The 17,564-nt window shown below is 44.8% G+C and overlaps 1 protein-coding gene across 1 annotated transcript in view; it reads left to right on the forward strand.

Moving 5' to 3' along the window:
• Positions 1-17,182: 17,182 nt before the first annotated feature.
• PNP (purine nucleoside phosphorylase) overlaps positions 17,183-17,564 on the forward strand; it is a 37,281-nt gene continuing 36,899 nt past the window's right edge. The window contains exon 1 of the mRNA XM_058182946.1: positions 17,183-17,294. Within this exon, the coding sequence (XP_058038929.1) occupies positions 17,272-17,294 (23 nt within the window). The 5' untranslated portion in view covers positions 17,183-17,271. The remainder of the gene's footprint in view (positions 17,295-17,564) is intronic.

Below are 17,564 nucleotides of genomic sequence, written 5' to 3' on the forward strand. Positions count from 1 at the left end.
TGAATTAACTCTCCGGGAGAGGAACTGGAGAAGGGTAATTCCTGCAGATCATTAATTACATTACCGGGGAAATGCAAGTCATACTATATATATATAGTGTTTCAGTAAATCATGAAGAAGGAATGCTTATTACCCTTAAATAGGTCCCTTGTTTAGAGAACAGTTTGAAATGTTCTTTGCCTTGAGATTTATGGAAACTAATTATATAACTATGTTCCAGAGAGAAGAGGGAGCACATGGTCCCACAAAGGATCCTATCTAAAAAATGCCCATGAGTTGTATTTTTTTTTATATGATAGAAGGAAATAACTACATGGATCAGGAATAATCGTACCAGCCTGACATAATTAATTTACATTAAATTAGATTACATTTTAATGAAAATTGAATTTTATTTTATTTTAAAATCCCTGACCTTACCTACTTTTTGAAATACTGTTTGGTACTGTGTTACTGAAAAGCCATTCTTGATTTGTTAATTGACATGATATGCTTAGAAGCTACAGAAGCCAAATGGTTTAAATCTTTGATGCTCTCCAGTTAAATTGAATTAAAAAGTTGGGGTCTCTTTGTTAGGAATTCTGGGAGTAATTACGCGAGAAAACTGTATGAGGCAAATACTTTATATAAATAAATTTCAGATTTTCTTTTTTCCATATTCTTCGCCTTCAGCAAGATTTTGAAGATGCTGGTAGATTTTGTTTCTCTTCTTAACAATTTCCTTGTTATATCCATTATATCAGGGGTAAGCAATTAATTTCCCCAAGGGGCGACATGAGAAACTAGGACTAGTGTAGAAGACTAAATCAATAAACTGATTTTAATTTTATTCAGTATTACAGTAGTTTTATCACTTTATAAAAAGCAGTAAATTCAAGAAAAAGAATAAAACTTTCCCAGCCCTATCTAAATGTTTTAGCATTTAGCATTAATTATCATTAATGTGGGTGGACATGTATCTATGGTTAGTCAAAAGAAAAATAAACTCTCTGGCTCTGCCAAAACAAGAAGAAACCTGAAAATTGCCTATGTTTATTCCCATCCTGCACCTATCTCAATGGACAGAGGAACTTCATGTGATACAGGAAGCTTACAGATTCCCACATAAATCTACAACTTCCATATAGAACAGGGGTCTCCAACCTTGGCAACTTTAAGACTTGTGGACTTCAACTCCCAGAATTGAAGAGAATTCTGGGAGTTGAAGTCCACAAGTCTTAAAGTTGCCAAGGTTGGAGACCCCTGATCTAGAACATATTATAAGATTAATATCTATCACAGCAATTAAAAACTTGGATCCACAAACACTGGCTGGCAGTCAAACGTCATCATCCCAAATCCTTAATCTCTACCCACACCAAGCAGCACCAATTCAGTTGGAGCAACACAAAAATCATTGGTTATGCTACCACCTGCCATGCTACACCTACCACTCTACAAACTATTCCATCAACAGACACACATTGGCCAGTGGTGAAATCCTCCATGGATTGCCACCAGTTCACTACCTGCACACGCGGTGTGTGTGCCAATTGCGCAGTGCGTGCGCGCATGAACAGTGCACCCAAAGCATGCTGCATGCACATGCGCAGTGCGTGCCAAACACATGCTTCGCATGGAAAAAGGAAGCTTAACAAATAAAGTAGAACAGCAAGTGGGGGGAACTGCTGTGCCACGTGATTTAGATTCGCTAGAAAGCAGGAGTTCCTGCTTTCTAGCGAATATAAATCACGCAGCACAGCTGATCCTTGGAACTGGTTCAGATGAACCAGTAGCTGTTCATCCACCTGAACCGGTGGAACCGGTAGCATTTCGCCACTGACATTGAGCTACAACTAGCCTACGAATCCCTCAGAATCCAAATCACTTGTACAGCCAACCAGAGACAGCTCTGACCCTCAACCAATTTCATCTCTCAATGACCCTGACCTGATATTACCTTCCTATAAACAGAAGAACACTGACATTGATATCCCTTAAACTCTGCTGAAGATGTTTCCAAGCCTAGTAACAAAATGTTTGGAAACCAACCCACAAGCTCAAAGAACGAGCCTTCACCCTCATTAATATCTATAATCAGGCTCAATGCATTTATTTTAACAAAGATGCTTAATTGATAGAATTACCTTTGGATTTGAGTGACTACAGTACAGGTAGGCAGTACAGTACAAGTACAACACTCTGATGGAATATATGCCATAATATGCTAGTATTGCTCTTTTGGATTCTACGTCAAACCAACAAGCCAAGTTTTGTGCCAAAAGAATCCCTGGAGGCAAGTTTAACATCAGAAGTCAAAGCAAGGACAAAAATTTATCAGAGTGTTTCAACCATCCAGAATAATCTGGTAGTAGCCATCTTGGAAAAAAAGAAACTTGACCAGCGCAGTTAAGGGAGAAATTGTGGATCTCACATACATCAAAATATTTTTGGCTATCTCTGAAGGTGTCAATACGCACATTAGATTTTAATACATTGGAATTATTGATGGATAACATCCTTGTGACCTGTCACATCTCCATAACCAGCTGGCCTTCACCTTCTTTCTCTCCCATCTTTCTCCAGATTTTAAATCCTACATCAGTCTAGCCCACTGTTTCCCAGCTTGGGCAGTTGGAAGATATCTCGACTTCAACTCCCAGGATTTCCCAATCTGCATGGCTGGCTAGGGAATTCCGGGGATTGAAGTCCAGACATCTTCCAGCTGCCAAGGTTGAGAAATGGTGGTCCAGCCCCTCTATGCATCTGATAAGCTGAACCACTACCCCAGGGTTCAATCTGAGTTCGTCACCGGGACCCGAGGTTTATTCTTGCAGGCTTTCAGATTTGTGCTGGAGCCCATCCTTAGGGAACTTCTCTCTCTCTCCAAAATGAGAGACCATGGAGGGGCTTGGAAGAATTAAACCTCTGGTCTGTAGAGATTCTCAAGTCATCCAGGTCATGGTTGTCCCAAAGGTGCTTTTTCTGGAGGCAACTGGACTTCCTTGTTTTGTCTTTGAAGATGTTTCATTTCTCATGCAAGAAGCTTCTTCTGCTCTGAAGAGCTATGTCCATATGTTTTAAAATTAACATTATTAAATCTGACAAATTAGCCATCAATAGACATATAGGCATCAACAATTATTTATAGATTAGAATATTAGAACAGTTAGAACAATTATCAGTTGATCAACTTGCCTCCAGAAGTTGTAAATGCTTCAATACTGTACATTTTAAAAGAAGAGGTTGGACAACCATTTGTCTGAATTGATATAGGGTTTCCTGCTTGAGCAGGGGGTTGAGTAGAAGACCTCCAAGGTCCCTTCCAACTCTTATTTTGTTTTTATGCAAAAGAGATAATCAAGCCAGCTGAAAAGGGAACCAAAAGACCCAAGCACTTCTCCATGGGCACCCAAATAAGCATAGATTAACTCCAAGGTTAATATCAGACCACCAATCAAGTAAACAATACCTCAATATCTGCCAAAGAGCCATCAGGCATCAGTGCAACCCCAACTACATTGACAAAGCATTTGTCTAGAATGTAATTGACAAAGCATTGACTAGAATGTAAACTAAGGGTAAACCCCATTCCTTACTAGCACTGATGATGTTATCTAGTTTGGGTAATGCAACATCTGCAAGTAAAACAAGCAAGCTCAGAGAAAATACCAAGGACCCCTTCTCATCCAAGAAGCTTCTTCATCTCTGACCAGATAGTGGGGAATGGAAGGATTTAAATTCCTTGAAGGCAGCTGGTCATTTGCATCCTTTTAGAGCAGTGGTTCTCAACCTTTATAGTGCTGCGACCCCTTTAATACAATTCCCCACGATGTAGCGACCTCTAATACAATTCCCCACGATGGGGCGACCCCAACCGTAAAATTATTTTCGTTTTGAATTTATCACACCTGAAGTCGTATTGGCTAGCGAACTGAACTGCTTGCGATTGCCTCAAGGACGGAGGCATTAAAGCGGAGACTCCTCCCCTATTAAGTTTATCGCGCTTGAAGCCAGATTAGGCTAGCGATTGGGAGTGATTGCAGCTGGCTTGAGAGGGAGACATCAGAGCAAAGATTTCTCTCTTTTTTAATTCGGCTAGCGATTTGAAGAGCCTGCAGCTGGCTTGTGGAGTCAACCATTGGAGCGCGATTCTTCGACTTGCAAGTATACTTCCCATATTTCTGATGGTCTTAGGCGACCCCTGGCAAATCGCCATTTGACTCCCAACGGGGTCGCGACCCACAGGTTGAGAACCGCTGTTTTAGAGGATCATTGAAGCACTTGGAGGTTTATCTGTGTCCTCAGGGTCACCTGAGTAGCTCTCCTGGTTCCTGTAGTCTTCTTCCATCCCCCACTATCCTGTCAGAGCTGAAGAAACTTCATGGATGAGAAGCAAAATGTCTTCCAAAAAACTCCAAGAAAGTCCAGTTGCCTCCAGAAAAAGAGTAAACCTCTGTGGGTGTTGGGTGTGTTACTTGGAACTAGTAGTGAAATCTGAACTGGTTTATTACAGGTTTGATGGCTGCGCATGCGCTGTGCGCACCAAACGTGCATTGCGTGCGTACATTCACACTGTGCACCATGCATCAAATGTCAGGTGCATGTGTGCACACATGCAGTGCACGGCAAAAGGAAGCATGGGAAGGAAAGTATGTAGAACAGTGCATGAGGGGTGTGTAATCAGCTGTGCCGCGCAATCATCGGAGCCTTTTTAAAAACTTTTTTAAAGCATTTTTTTACTACCTATTCGAGCAAGTAGGTAGTAAAAAAAAATGCTTTAAAAAACTAAAAAAAAAAGGTTCCAACAATCCCGCACCACAGCTGTGATCGTCGGAGCCTTTTTTTTTACTTTTTAAAATACATTTTTTAATTACCTATTTGGGCAAATAGGTAGTAAAAAATGCTTTTAAAAGGTAAAAAAAGAGGCTCCAATGATCACAGCTGTGGTGTGTGATCGTCAGTGCCTTATTTTTTACCTTTTAAAGCATTTTTTACTACCTATTCCTACCATTCAGGTGCGAAAAGCGAGCAAGCTGGAAAGAAGCGGCAAGCGGGCAAGCGGGCGACTAGGCGATTGGGTGGGCATGGGCAAGGCCCCTACGGATTTTTGCTACCAGTTCTCTGAACCACCCGCCGCCATCGCTGCCGGATCAGCCAATCCGGTCCAAACCAGGAGCATTTCACCCCTGCTTGGAACCCTGACACTCTGGTTTTACCAACTTTGGGTAAACCTCTGGTCCCAGTGACCGACTCAGATTGGATTCTGCAGCACTATCCTGGGACCTGTATATTTGCCTTCATTCATGAACCATTACTGAACAAAGTTTATGCCTTTTAAGATTTGGAGAAAATGCCGCCAGACTCCTGATTTGGGGTCCCTTCATAGTTTCGTTAAAAAGAAGGATGATGAACTCCATCGCCCCTCTTAAAGATTAACTGAGTTGGAAGGGATCTTGTAAGTCATCTAGTCCAACCACGTACCCAAGCAGGATACCATTTCTGACAAATGGCAGTCCAATCTCTTTTTGAAAGCCTCCAGTGATGAAGCCCCCACAACTTCTGAAGGCAACTTCTATTCCATTGGTTGATTGTTCTCACTGTCAGAAAAGTTCTCCTTATTTCCAGGTTGAATCTCTCCTTGGTCAGTTTCCATCCATTATTCCTTGTCTGGCCTTCAGGTACTTTGGAAAATAGCTTGGACCCCCCACCTCCTCTCTGTGGCAGCCCCTCAAGTACTGGAACATTGCTATCATATTTCCCTTGGGCTTTCTTCACGAGACTAGCCATGACCAGTTCCTGTAACCGTTCATCGTATATTTTAGCTTCCAGTTCCCTAATCATTTTGGTTGCTCTTCTCTGCACTTTTTCTGGAGTCTCAACATCTTTTTTTATAGTGTGGTGACCAAAACTGGATGCAGTACTCTAGGTGTGGTCTTACTAAGGCTTTATAGAGTGGTATTAGTACCTCACTTGATCCCTTGGAGTTGCATGAGTAGAAATGTCAAGTCTTTTGCAAATGTACAAACGGAGGAAGATAAGAAGCTCGACCGGGCCGGTTCTTTGCAATGTGTGTCTGCAACGACGCTTGCGTAAGCAGCCCAGAGTCAATTCAGGGAGCAATATTTCCTTTGACCCCAAATGTCAGAGACCTCTTGCCACCATGGCACATGGTTATTGGCTTGGCAGCCCAGTTAGCATGAAACGCCCTCTGAGTGCCTTTCGAGGGACACGTTGGACGCAATCAAGCAACGTGAAATTGTTTGCTCTTTGGAAAGGCAGTTGTGCACGTGGGCCTGTTGTGTACAACCCGAACTGTTCTTTTCCTTCCCTGCCTCCAATCCCTGATCGCCTATCTTTTATTGACTTAGCTTTCTGCACTGTAATAAAATAAATAAGATACCAAACTGAATATAGCACCTGAGAGTGCAATCTTGCTGACTGCGATCCATCTGATAAGGGGGTCATCAAACATTGATTGACCCCCATATCAGATCATGGTTGGTTTCTTCCTGGTAAAGTTCTCCCATCTGCTCCAACCTGCCCTGCCCCATCTTCTAACTAGCCCCATCTTTCTAGTCCTTGACTTAGGACAGTGTGTTTAGCGACCAACGTTACAACATCTCTGAAAAAAGTGACTAGGTTAAGAGGAATTTTTTTTTAAAAAAAAGATGTAAATGATTGTTGTGATTTTAGAAATGTTTTTAAATGAAAGATTAAAATGCTTTAAAGAATCTGAAAGAATACAGTGCATTTTCTTAATACGAATGGATATAGTTTATAAAGATTATTAAGTGTACCTAGAAAGATGTATTATTTCAACAGCAAGGAAGATAAAGCAGAAATGGTTAAATGGATTGTCCTATTCAAAGAAGAGAATATATTTATGTTTTTTATTTGGATATCACTCCTGCATTTTGTGCTTGTGGTGAAAAAAATATATGAAACAGGTTATGCGGATTAGTGGGATTTGTTGTTACAGAAATGGCTAGTCATACACTAATGTGTGAAAGTAAAAAGTTGAGGTGATAATGTTATCTTGTAATGTGCTAAAAAGAGTCTAAGTCAGTGGGGTTTTTTTTTCTTCCCTGGTACCTCATATTTTCTTCTCCCTTTCTTTTTCCTTCCCTTAATTTCCTATTTTTATTTTTCTTTGTATTTCATACGTTGATAAAACAATAGAAGTCGTATTAGAAAAAAGTGACTAATGACCATATTTGCCCAAGATGTGGGCATCAATGTCCATCCCAGGCAAGACCCATTGAGAAGCCTTCAGTAAAATCACAAGTTGCAATTGCAGGATGTCTCACTTATCATCTGCAGTCACAACCACAGTGAGAGTGAGGTTCGCAGGTGGTATTCACTTATCTTCGCTACCGGTTCGCTAATGTCAGCGTGCGTGGGCAGGGCCTTCCGCACATGCACACAGTGTCAAAATTGGGATGTGATTACATCTGGGTGGGTGGACGGAGCCTCCCGCAGCCACTGCTACCGGTTCACACAATCCAGATAGAACTGGCTGACTACAACCACTGGCGAGGTTGTAAGTCCATCATGGTCTTGCTTAACAACCACATCATTTAGTGCTGGCTCCTGCCTCAAATAACTTGCAAGCCACATTTTTTCTATTGTACATTACTAAGATGATGATGATAATAATAATAATCATAATTGTACCTTTCGGGTTTCCACAACACCAGATATCACAGTTGTGGAAAACCGAAATGTACAATTTATTGACATCGTGGTACAGGAGATGCCAGAGTCGAAGAAAAAGAACTGGAAAAAATCATGAAATAGCGTGACCTGGCCATCGAAACTACACAGCTATGGATGAAATATGTAACAGTGATATCCATTGTCATCGGGGCACTTGGTACCATGTCCAAGAATTTTATAAGATACATCAACAAATTGCAGCTTACTGCAATAACACCAGCAGAACTTCAAAAAACTGCACTAATTGGAACACGTACTTCTTAAGAAAGTACTTGGTTGATACCTAGGAGGCTGGCAGCAACCTGTATCAACCATTAGCACCAGTCAATGGTATTTATGATGCATTTTTGAATGTTCAGTTGACTGAGTTTCATGTTTAATGAATAAAGTAAATCATAATCATAATAATATTGCTGTACCAAAAGACACTAGAGTCGAAGAAAAAGAACTGGGAAAAAAATCACGAAATATCGCGACCTGGCCATCGAAACTACATGGTTATGGATGAAACATATAACAGTGATACCCATTGTCATCGGGGCACTTGGTACCATTCCCAAGTATTTTACAAAACACATCAAGAAATTGCAGCTCCCTGTAATTACACCAGCGGAACTGCAAAAAACTGTGCTACTCGGAACTTCGTACATTTTAAGAAGATACTTGGTTGATATCTAGGACGCTGGCAGCAAACTGTATCAACCATTAGCACTAGTCAATGGTATTGGTGACACATTTTTAAATGTCCAGTTGACTGAGTTTCATGTTTAATGACTAAAAGAGATTATTATTAATAATAACAACAACAAAAATGCCGAATCCAATCCAAACATCTGGCTGACAAACCCTAACGATGATGACAATAAATGATAATAAGCCTGAAAAAAACTTGCAGCTCAATTTTGCTCCGTTATAATCTTGCTATAGAAGTTTGTGTGTGCCCCAGCATACCGACTGGGGAATTCTGGGAGCTGAAATATACACAATCTAAAATTGTTGAGGTTGAACGCGGTTCTAGAACGGTAAAAGTTCCAGTAGCCCTTGCAGTGCCTGTTTCCTATCCTGTCCTAACGTGGGAGGACTGACATCACTCTTCCTTAAACTCTACTGCCCTGCCCCACCTACCATTTTCAAGAGGCGTTTCCTCCACGACTTGTCCAGACAGATCAGAGTTCCGCGTGACTGACAACAGGGTTGCCCTGGATGCTCCTTTTGTTGACCCATGTGAGAAGATTAGTCCTCCAACTCACGATGTATCTTGAGATACCATGCAGGATCATAGTGGGGTCCTTGGGAGGCTGCAATGAGTCAGTATCATGTATTATTCTCAGGACATCGTTGACTGTCAAGGCACACAACCGATAGCCAACCTCTTTCTGAGCAGGAGATACCTGCTGCTGCTTCCAGGGTGTGAAAAAAATCCATCATCCTCTTCCAATATCCTGCTAAGCCTGACTTGCTAAGCAGCTGATAAAACCACACACTCCCATTATCCACTGATTCAACTCTTGATGTATCTGGTAGCCTTGGATCCTGTCATGGATGTGTGCGATAGGCACCAGTGATCCAACCAGCTAAAATGGAGCCCTAGGGTAAATCTTTAATTGCAGGTAGGTAACTACAGGAGATAAACAAAACCTTACAACATCTACACCGTCTTACGCCACTTTGATTTTTTTCCTTTGGTTGTTGAGTCTGGGTTGCAACTCAACCTTGTTTTGGGCAACTGCCAGTGTGCTGTGATCTTAAGTATGGACTACACCAATGTTGGCGAACCTTTTTGGCACCGAGTGCCGTAACGGGAGTGCATGTGTGTGTGTGTGTGTGTGAGTGCTGAAAACCAGAAGAGCAGTTCCTGAGCTGAACTTCCGGTTTCCAGCCTCCACGTGCACACTGGTCACTTGGTCGTCCGGTTTCTGGTGTGCATACACACGTGAAAAACATGCGTACTGGAAACCGGAAGCTCAGCTTCTCAGCATGCACATGCACGCCAGGGAGCTGCTCTTCCGGTTTTCAGTGTTCCCACGCATGTGAAGACCATCTGGCCGACGTGAACCTGGAAGAGCAATGGGCAATGGCTGGCATGACCGGAGAGATGGCTCTGCGTGCCACTTCTGGCGCGTGTCATAGGTTTGACGTCATGGGACTACAGTATCAGAGGTGCCTGGCCTGGTTGATTTTAATGGCCCATTCTTCCAAATACTGCCCAGCTAGGTGACGGCAGCTAAAGTCAACTTCAGCTGGCCATGCAAAGCTAAACAGGGTTGGACCATGTTAGAAATTATCAAGGACATCACTAAGAAATCCTATTTCTGTATTTTTGGGAAACAAACAAAAAATCCTGGAAGAAAATAAAGGTAGTTCTTGGCTTACTGCAGTTCATTTAGGGACTGTTCAAAGTTACAATGACACTGAAAAAAGTAATATACCTGTTTTCCCAGGACCATTGTAGCACTCCCATAGTCATGAGTTCAAAATTTGGATGCTTGGCAACTGGCATGTATTTATGACGGTTGCAGTGTTCTGGGGTCATGCAACCACCTTTTGCAACCTTCTGATAATCAAGATTTCTGTTGCTAAGGGAGACAGTTATTAAATGAGGTCCCATTTTACGACCTTACTTGCCGCAGCTGTTAGATGAATCACTACAGTTAAGTTAGTAACAGGGCTGTTAAGTGAATCTGGGTTCCCCATTGAAGGTAGCAAAAAGTTATCACATGAACCCAGGACACTGCAATCATCATAAATATGAGTCAGTTTGCCAAGCATCCGAATTTTGATTATATGAACATGGGGATACTGTGTCAAATTTTTCAGCTTCCAGTTTCCGAACATTAGGGGTGCTCAAAAGTTGTGATGCACCTTGGGAATTGTAAATATATTTTCGTTACTTTAATACAATTTAGATGTGCTTGGTAAATAACCACATAAATACCACAACTCTTTTAACATTTTGTTTGTAAGGTCATTTTTTTTCAGTGCCATCGTAAATTCCAATGGTCACTAAATGAATAGTTGTAAGTTGAGGATTACTTGTATATGAATACCTTTTTTCAAGGACTTCATGGAGGCTCTACCAAGTATTAGTCTGCAGTGTACTAGTTTCTTGACTGCTTTGTTCGTTTACTGTTGATAGGTAAAGGTTCCCCTCGCACATACGTGCTAGTCGTTCCTGACTCTAGGGGGCAGTGCTCATCTCCGTTTCAAAGCCAAAGAGCCAGCGCTGTCCGAAGACGTCTCTGTGGTCATGTGGCCGGCATGACTCAATGCTAAAGGCGCACGGAACGCTGTTAGCTTCCCATCAAAGATGGTCCCTATTTTTTCTACTTGCATTTTTTTCGTGCTTTCGAACTGCTAGGTTGGCAGAAGCTGGAACAAGTAACGGGAGCTCATCTCGTTATGTGGCAGTAGGGATTCAAATTGCTGAACTGCCGACATTTCGATTGACAAGCTCAGCGTCTTATCCACTAAGCCACCGTGTCCTCTTTTACTGTTGATGGTTGATCCTAAAAGGCAGATGTTCTTCGCCATTTCCACATCTGCACTATCAGTCATTGTGCCTGTTGTAATTCGGTAAATAAACAGTGTTTAAGCAGGGTTGAATGAATGAATGAGCTGGAAGGGACCTTGAAGGTCTTCTAGTCCAGCCCCCTGCTCAAGCAGGAGAACCTATAATATTTCAGATAAGTCTAGATTTTTCTTAATAACCTCCAATGATGGAGCGCCCATGATTTCTGGAGTGAAGCTGTTCCACTGGTTAATTGTCCTCACTGTTAGGAAGTTTCTCCTTAATTCCAGGTTGCTTCTTTCTTTGATTCCTTTCCAACCATTGACCCCCTCTTCTTTTGGCAGCCCCTCAAGTACTGGAATACTGCTATCATGTCACCCCCTAATTATTTTTTTCTTTAGACTGCAAAACCCAAATCCCGCAGACATTCTTCTAATTTTCTAATGTGATATGTGAACCCTGTCACTTTGTACAATTTCAACTTTTCTTCAGCTGACTCAGCTCATCCTGACCTCCAGGAGGATAGATGGGTTCAAACACAATGTGGGAAAAGTCAGGCCCACAATTGCTTGTCTATAGTCAGTGTGAGTCAGCTCTGATATTTGAGGTGCATTCTTAACATTTTGTCTTTTAACTCATCACGTCTTGGGAGAATGTGAGCTATAATCTCTGGAAAAATCTCTTTGCAAAGCAGCACATATAACTGTGCTTTTTTAAAAAAGGAACTATTGGACGAAGAGAGCAAATGTAATAAACCAAATCAAATCAACATAAAACTACTCCTCACCTTACAATCACAATTGGGACCTTAAGTGAGTGAAGTGACAAAGTGAGTCATTGTGTCTGATTTTACAATCTTTTTTTTTTCTTTTGTCCTAAGCAATTAAGCAACCATTGTGGTTGTTAAGCAAATCTGGCTTCCCCCATCCCCCACTTGCTCAACAAGAGATGGCTGGGAAAGTTGCAGATGGAGATCATGTGGCCTTTGGATGCTGCAACCATTGTACAATGCATGCTGGTTGCCAAATACTCAAATCATGATACAGAATGGTGGTAAGCACAAGAACCGTTCCTAAGTCACTTTTAACTCTAAGACACATATACATATATTTTGTTGTTGTTAGTTGCGAAGTCGTGTCCAACCCATCGCAACCCCATGGACAATGTTCCTCCAGGCCTTCCTGTCCTCTACCATCCTCTGGAGTCAATTTAAGCTCATGTCTACTGCTTCAGTGACTCCATCTAGTCACCTCATTCTCTGTCATCCCTTCTTCTTTTGCCCTCAATCTTTCCCAGCATTAGGCTCTTCTGCAGTGAGTCCTTCCTTCTCATTAGGTGGCCAAAGTATTTGAGTTTCATCTTCAGGATCTGGCCTTCTAAAGAGCAGTCAGGGTTGATCTCCTCTAGGACTGACTGGTTTGGTCGCTTTACAGTCCAAGGGACTCGCAGAAGTCTTCTCCAGCACCATAGTTCAAAGTCCTCAATTCTTTAGTGCTCAGCCTTCCTTATGGTCCAACTTTCACAGCCATACATTGCAACTGGGAAAACCATAGCCCTGACATACATACATTACATACATATGTCATATGCTCGTCGACAGTGGCTCGGGAGTTCATGGCTTCCATGACGGCCTTGGACCTGACTCAAGTAGTGGATGGCCCCACTCACATCGGGGGAGGCACACTGGACCTTATTTTTATCTCTGGTCAGTGGTTGAAGGATCTGGACTTGAGAGATGTAGTCACAGAACCTTTGTCATGGTCAGATCACTCTCTCCTTCGCCTGGACTTTCTGACCGCTACTCAACACCGCAGGGAGACGGAACCACTACGTTGGTTCCGTCCCAGGCGCCTGATGGACCCGGAGAGGTTCCGGACGGAGCTTGGGCCACTTCCTGAGGGTCTGGCTTACGGCACGGCAGAGGAACTAGCCGCAGCCTGGGAACCGGCTGCGGCTGGGGCTTTAGACCGTGTCGTGCCTCTGCGGCCTCTGACCCGGCGCAGATCCCAACCGGCTCCTTGGTTCTCCGAGGAGCTGAGGGGGATGAAACGCCGGAGAAGACGCCTAGAGAGCTCCTGGAGGTCTAGCCGTTCAGAGGCTGATCGGACACTAGTTAGGTCCTATACTAGGACCTACCTAGTGGCACTGAGGGAAGCGAGGCGTTGCTACGCCTCCTCCCTCATTGCGTCGGCAGATAACCGCCCAGCCGCCCTGTTTCGGGTGACCCGTTCCCTCCTTCACCAGGGGGAGCGGGATGACCCGTTGCAGGGACGTGCTGAGGAGTTTAACGGTTATCTATACGATAAAATCGTTCAGCTTCGGGACAGTCTGGACCAAAATTGCGGCGATTCAGATGGGGTGTCTGAGGGTGGTCTTGGTGATATTGTCTGGGATGAGTTTGACCCTGTGGCTCCCGAGGACATGGACAGGTTGTTGGGTAGGTTGAATGCCACCACGTGTTTACTGGACCCGTGCCCCTCCTGGTTGGTGCTGGCCACTCAGGAGGTGACACGAGGCTGGCTCCAGGCGATTACGAGTGCTTCCTTGTTGGAGGGAGTCTTTCCGGCCGCCTTGAAAGAGGCGGTGGTGAGGCCCCTCCTCAAGAAGCCCTCCCTGGACCCGGCTGTTTTAGGTAATTATCGTCCGGTCTCCAACCCGCCCGGCGAAGGTTGTAGAGAATATGGTGGCATATCAGTTTCCCCTGCACCTGGATGAAACTGTCTATCTAGACCCGTTCCAGTCCGGTTTCCGGCCCGGCTACAGCACTGAGACGGCTTTGGTCGCGTTGGTGGATGATCTCTGGAGGGCCAGGGATAGGGGTTGTTCCTCTGCCCTGGTCCTATTAGACCTCTCAGCGGCTTTTGATACCATCGACCATGGTATCCTGCTGCGCCGGTTGGAGGGATTGGGAGTGGGAGGCACCGTTTATCGGTGGTTCTCCTCCTATCTCTCCGACCGGTCGCAGACGGTGTTGACAGGGGGGCAGAGGTCGGCCCCGAGGCGCCTCACTTGTGGGGTGCCGCAGGGGTCGATTCTCGCCTTCTGTTCAACATCTATATGAAGCCGCTGGATGAGATCACCAGTGGCTTCGGTGTGAGGTACCAGCTGTACGCTGATGACACCCAGCTGTACTTTTCCACACCGGGCCACCCCAACGAAGCTATCGAAGTGCTGTCCCGGTGTTTGGAAGCCGTACGGGTCTGGATGGGGAGAAACAGGCTCAAGCTCAATCCCTCCAAGACGGAGTGGCTGTGGATGCCGGCATCCCGGTACAGTCAGCTGAGTCCACGGCTGACTGTTGGGGGCGAGTCATTGGCCCCGATGGAGAGGGTGCGCAACCTGGGCGTCCTCCTGGATGAGCGGCTGTCTTTTGAAGATCATTTGACGGCCGTCTCCAGGAGAGCTTTCCACCAGGTTCGCCAGTTGCGCCCCTTTCTAGACCGGGATGCCTTATGCACGGTCACTCACGCCCTCGTGACGTCTCGTCTGGATTACTGCAATGCTCTCTACATGGGGCTCCCCTTGAGGGGCATCCGGAGGCTTCAGTTAGTCCAGAATGCGGCTGCGCGGGTGATAGAGGGAGCCCCTCGTGGCTCCCGCGTGACACCTATCCTGCGCAGACTGCACTGGCTACCTGTGGCCTTCCGGGTGCGCTTCAAGGTTTTGGTAACAATCTTTAAAGCGCTCCATGGCATAGGGCCGGGCTATTTACGGGACCGCCTACTGCTACCGAATACCTCTCACCGACCCGTGCGCTCTCACAGAGAGGGACTCCTCAGGGTGCCGTCAGCTAGGCAGTGCCGTCTGGCGACACCCAGGGGAAGGGCCTTCTCTGTGGGGGCTCCCACCCACTGGAACGAACTCCCTCCAGGACTTCGTCAACTTCCGGACCTCCGAACCTTCCGTCGTGAGCTTAAAACACTTATTCATCTGCGCAGGACTGGATTAGATTTTAAATTTACTGGTTTTAAATGGGTTTTATTATTTATATTGTTTTTAACAATTCGGCTATGTGGAATAAGTTTTTTATTTGTTATTTTAGTTCGTATTTATATGTATTTTTATGTGCCTGTGAACTGCCCTGAGTCCCTAGGGAGATAGGGCGGTATATAAATGTGAAAAATAAATAAATAATAAATAAATAAATATACACCAGCCTGAAGATGACAAATGAAACGTCACCAAGACACTTCCAATTTTACATGGGAGAAAACCCGAATTACCAAAGACCTACATACAAACACCCGCGAAAACCTCAGAAAACAAATACATATATATATACATATACATATACATACATACACACACACACACACACACACATATGTGGTGAAATCCATTTTTTTTTACTACCAGTTCTCTGGGCATGGCTTGGTGGGCATGGCAGGGGAAGGATACTGCAAAATCTCCATTCCCACTCCATTCCCACTCTGGGGCCAGCCAGAGGTGGTATTTGCCGGTTCTCCAAACCACTCAAAATTACCGCTACTGGTTCTCCAGAACCTGTCAGAACCTTGGAGTTCTTCTAGTCCAACCCCCTGCCGAGGCAGAAAACCCTACACCATTTCAGACAAATGGCTATTCAACATTTTCTTGAAAATTTCCAGTGTTAGTGCATTCACAACTTCTTCTGGCTATTTGTTCCACTTATTGATTGTTCTAACTGTCAGGAAATTTCTCCTTAGTTCTACATACATACATACATACATATATCGGGATGGGTTTCAAAACCCATCGCTACTGGTTTGCTCATGGGCGCACGCACGCACAACACTTCTCCGCATGTGCAGAGACGTCCAGACAGGTGGGCGGAGCCTCCCGTTGCAACCGGTTCCCGGGATCCGGGGCGAACTGGTAGCAACCCACTACCAGTGCCAGTGTATTCACAGAAAAAAGTGACAATAAAGGTTTTCTTGTCTTTTCTGGTTTTATCTCATCTTATTCTCCTAGTATATGACTACTTCAGCTTCAATCAAAACAATAAACGAGCACACAATAGATACAAACTCATGGTAAACCGATCCAAACTAGACTGCAGAAAATATGACTTCAGTAAGAGTTGTCAACGCCTGGAATGCACTACCTGACTCTGTGGTTTCATCCCCAAATCCCCAAAACTTTATCTAAAGACTGTCTACTATAGACGTCACCCCATTCCTAAGAGGTCTGTAAGGGGCGTGCATAAGCGCACCAGCCTGCCTACCATCCCTGTCCTAATGTTTCCTTTTATTGGTATCCTTTTCATGTATTTATAATTACGTTTACACTTGTATCTGTCATAAAATACATGCTTGACGAAATAAATAAAATAAAAATAAGTATTGGAGTCAATGGGGAAGTGAGGAAGAATAGAAAAAGAACCTCGCCTTTCCCCAGACAGCCTGCAAAACATTTCCGATTCCTCCCACACTCCCCCCACCAATAAGCACAGCCAGACACTCTAAAAATAAAACCGACTTTTAAAAAAAAAAAAACATTAAAAAATCGGAAAGTTTTCCAGGAAAGTTAGGCGAAGGGGGAAAAGTGGTGAGCCAAGGGGGGAATTTCCCACGTCTCTGGCAAATGTTCCGCGTCTGGAATTATGGAGCGTGTTATCCAGATTATCCCGGCGTGGATTTCTGGAAGCGGGAGAAGGTTTAGGGAGGAAGCAGCAGCTCCGGCGCCCACGTGCGCTTGCAATCTCGCCGGCCGCACGCGCCCAGGAGACGCACTAGAGCAAATCCACGCTTCAGCACGTGCGCCTCCTCTCCGCCCCCTCCTTCAGCGCGCCTCCAGTCTGGGGGAGGCGGGGGCGGACGGGGGCGGGGCAGAAGCGCCTGCGGAGGAGCATGAATGAAGTGGGCGGAGCGTAACTCTTTGGTGTGACGAGAACGCTGGGGTCGCCCGGGGCAACCTTTGTTGCCGGCACAGGGAGCCCCCCGATTGGCCGATGTGATTATGACGACACGTTCTTTCTTGTTTAGAAGGCCGGCCGAGCCTCCGTTCTCCCGCAGAGCGACTCGATTCCCTGGAGGAACCTTCGAAAGCGGCGTGAAGAAAAAAAAAAAAGTCACCGACTCGCATCCATGGCCAACCAGCGGGAAGAAAGGTCAGCGTGGGAAACGTTGCCCTGAACCGGGTTGCCCCAGGGAGGTGGACTGCGGGAGCCGGGAAAGTCCTTGATGGAACAATTAGGGTCCATCTGCATCGATGAATGCCTTCTAGTTTGTGTGTGTCTGGATTACAACTCCCATTATCCCCGGCCGCAGATCGGAATAGTTATCCGACTCGTTTAGATGGCCTCGGGGTGTTGAAAGCGATTTTAAGGAGTCCCGGCTTTTGGGGAGGTGGGGTGGTTGGAAACATCAGCGGACGTTTG

Source organism: Ahaetulla prasina, chromosome 4, assembly GCF_028640845.1.
Source record: "Ahaetulla prasina isolate Xishuangbanna chromosome 4, ASM2864084v1, whole genome shotgun sequence".
Classification (NCBI taxonomy): domain Eukaryota; kingdom Metazoa; phylum Chordata; class Lepidosauria; order Squamata; family Colubridae; genus Ahaetulla; species Ahaetulla prasina.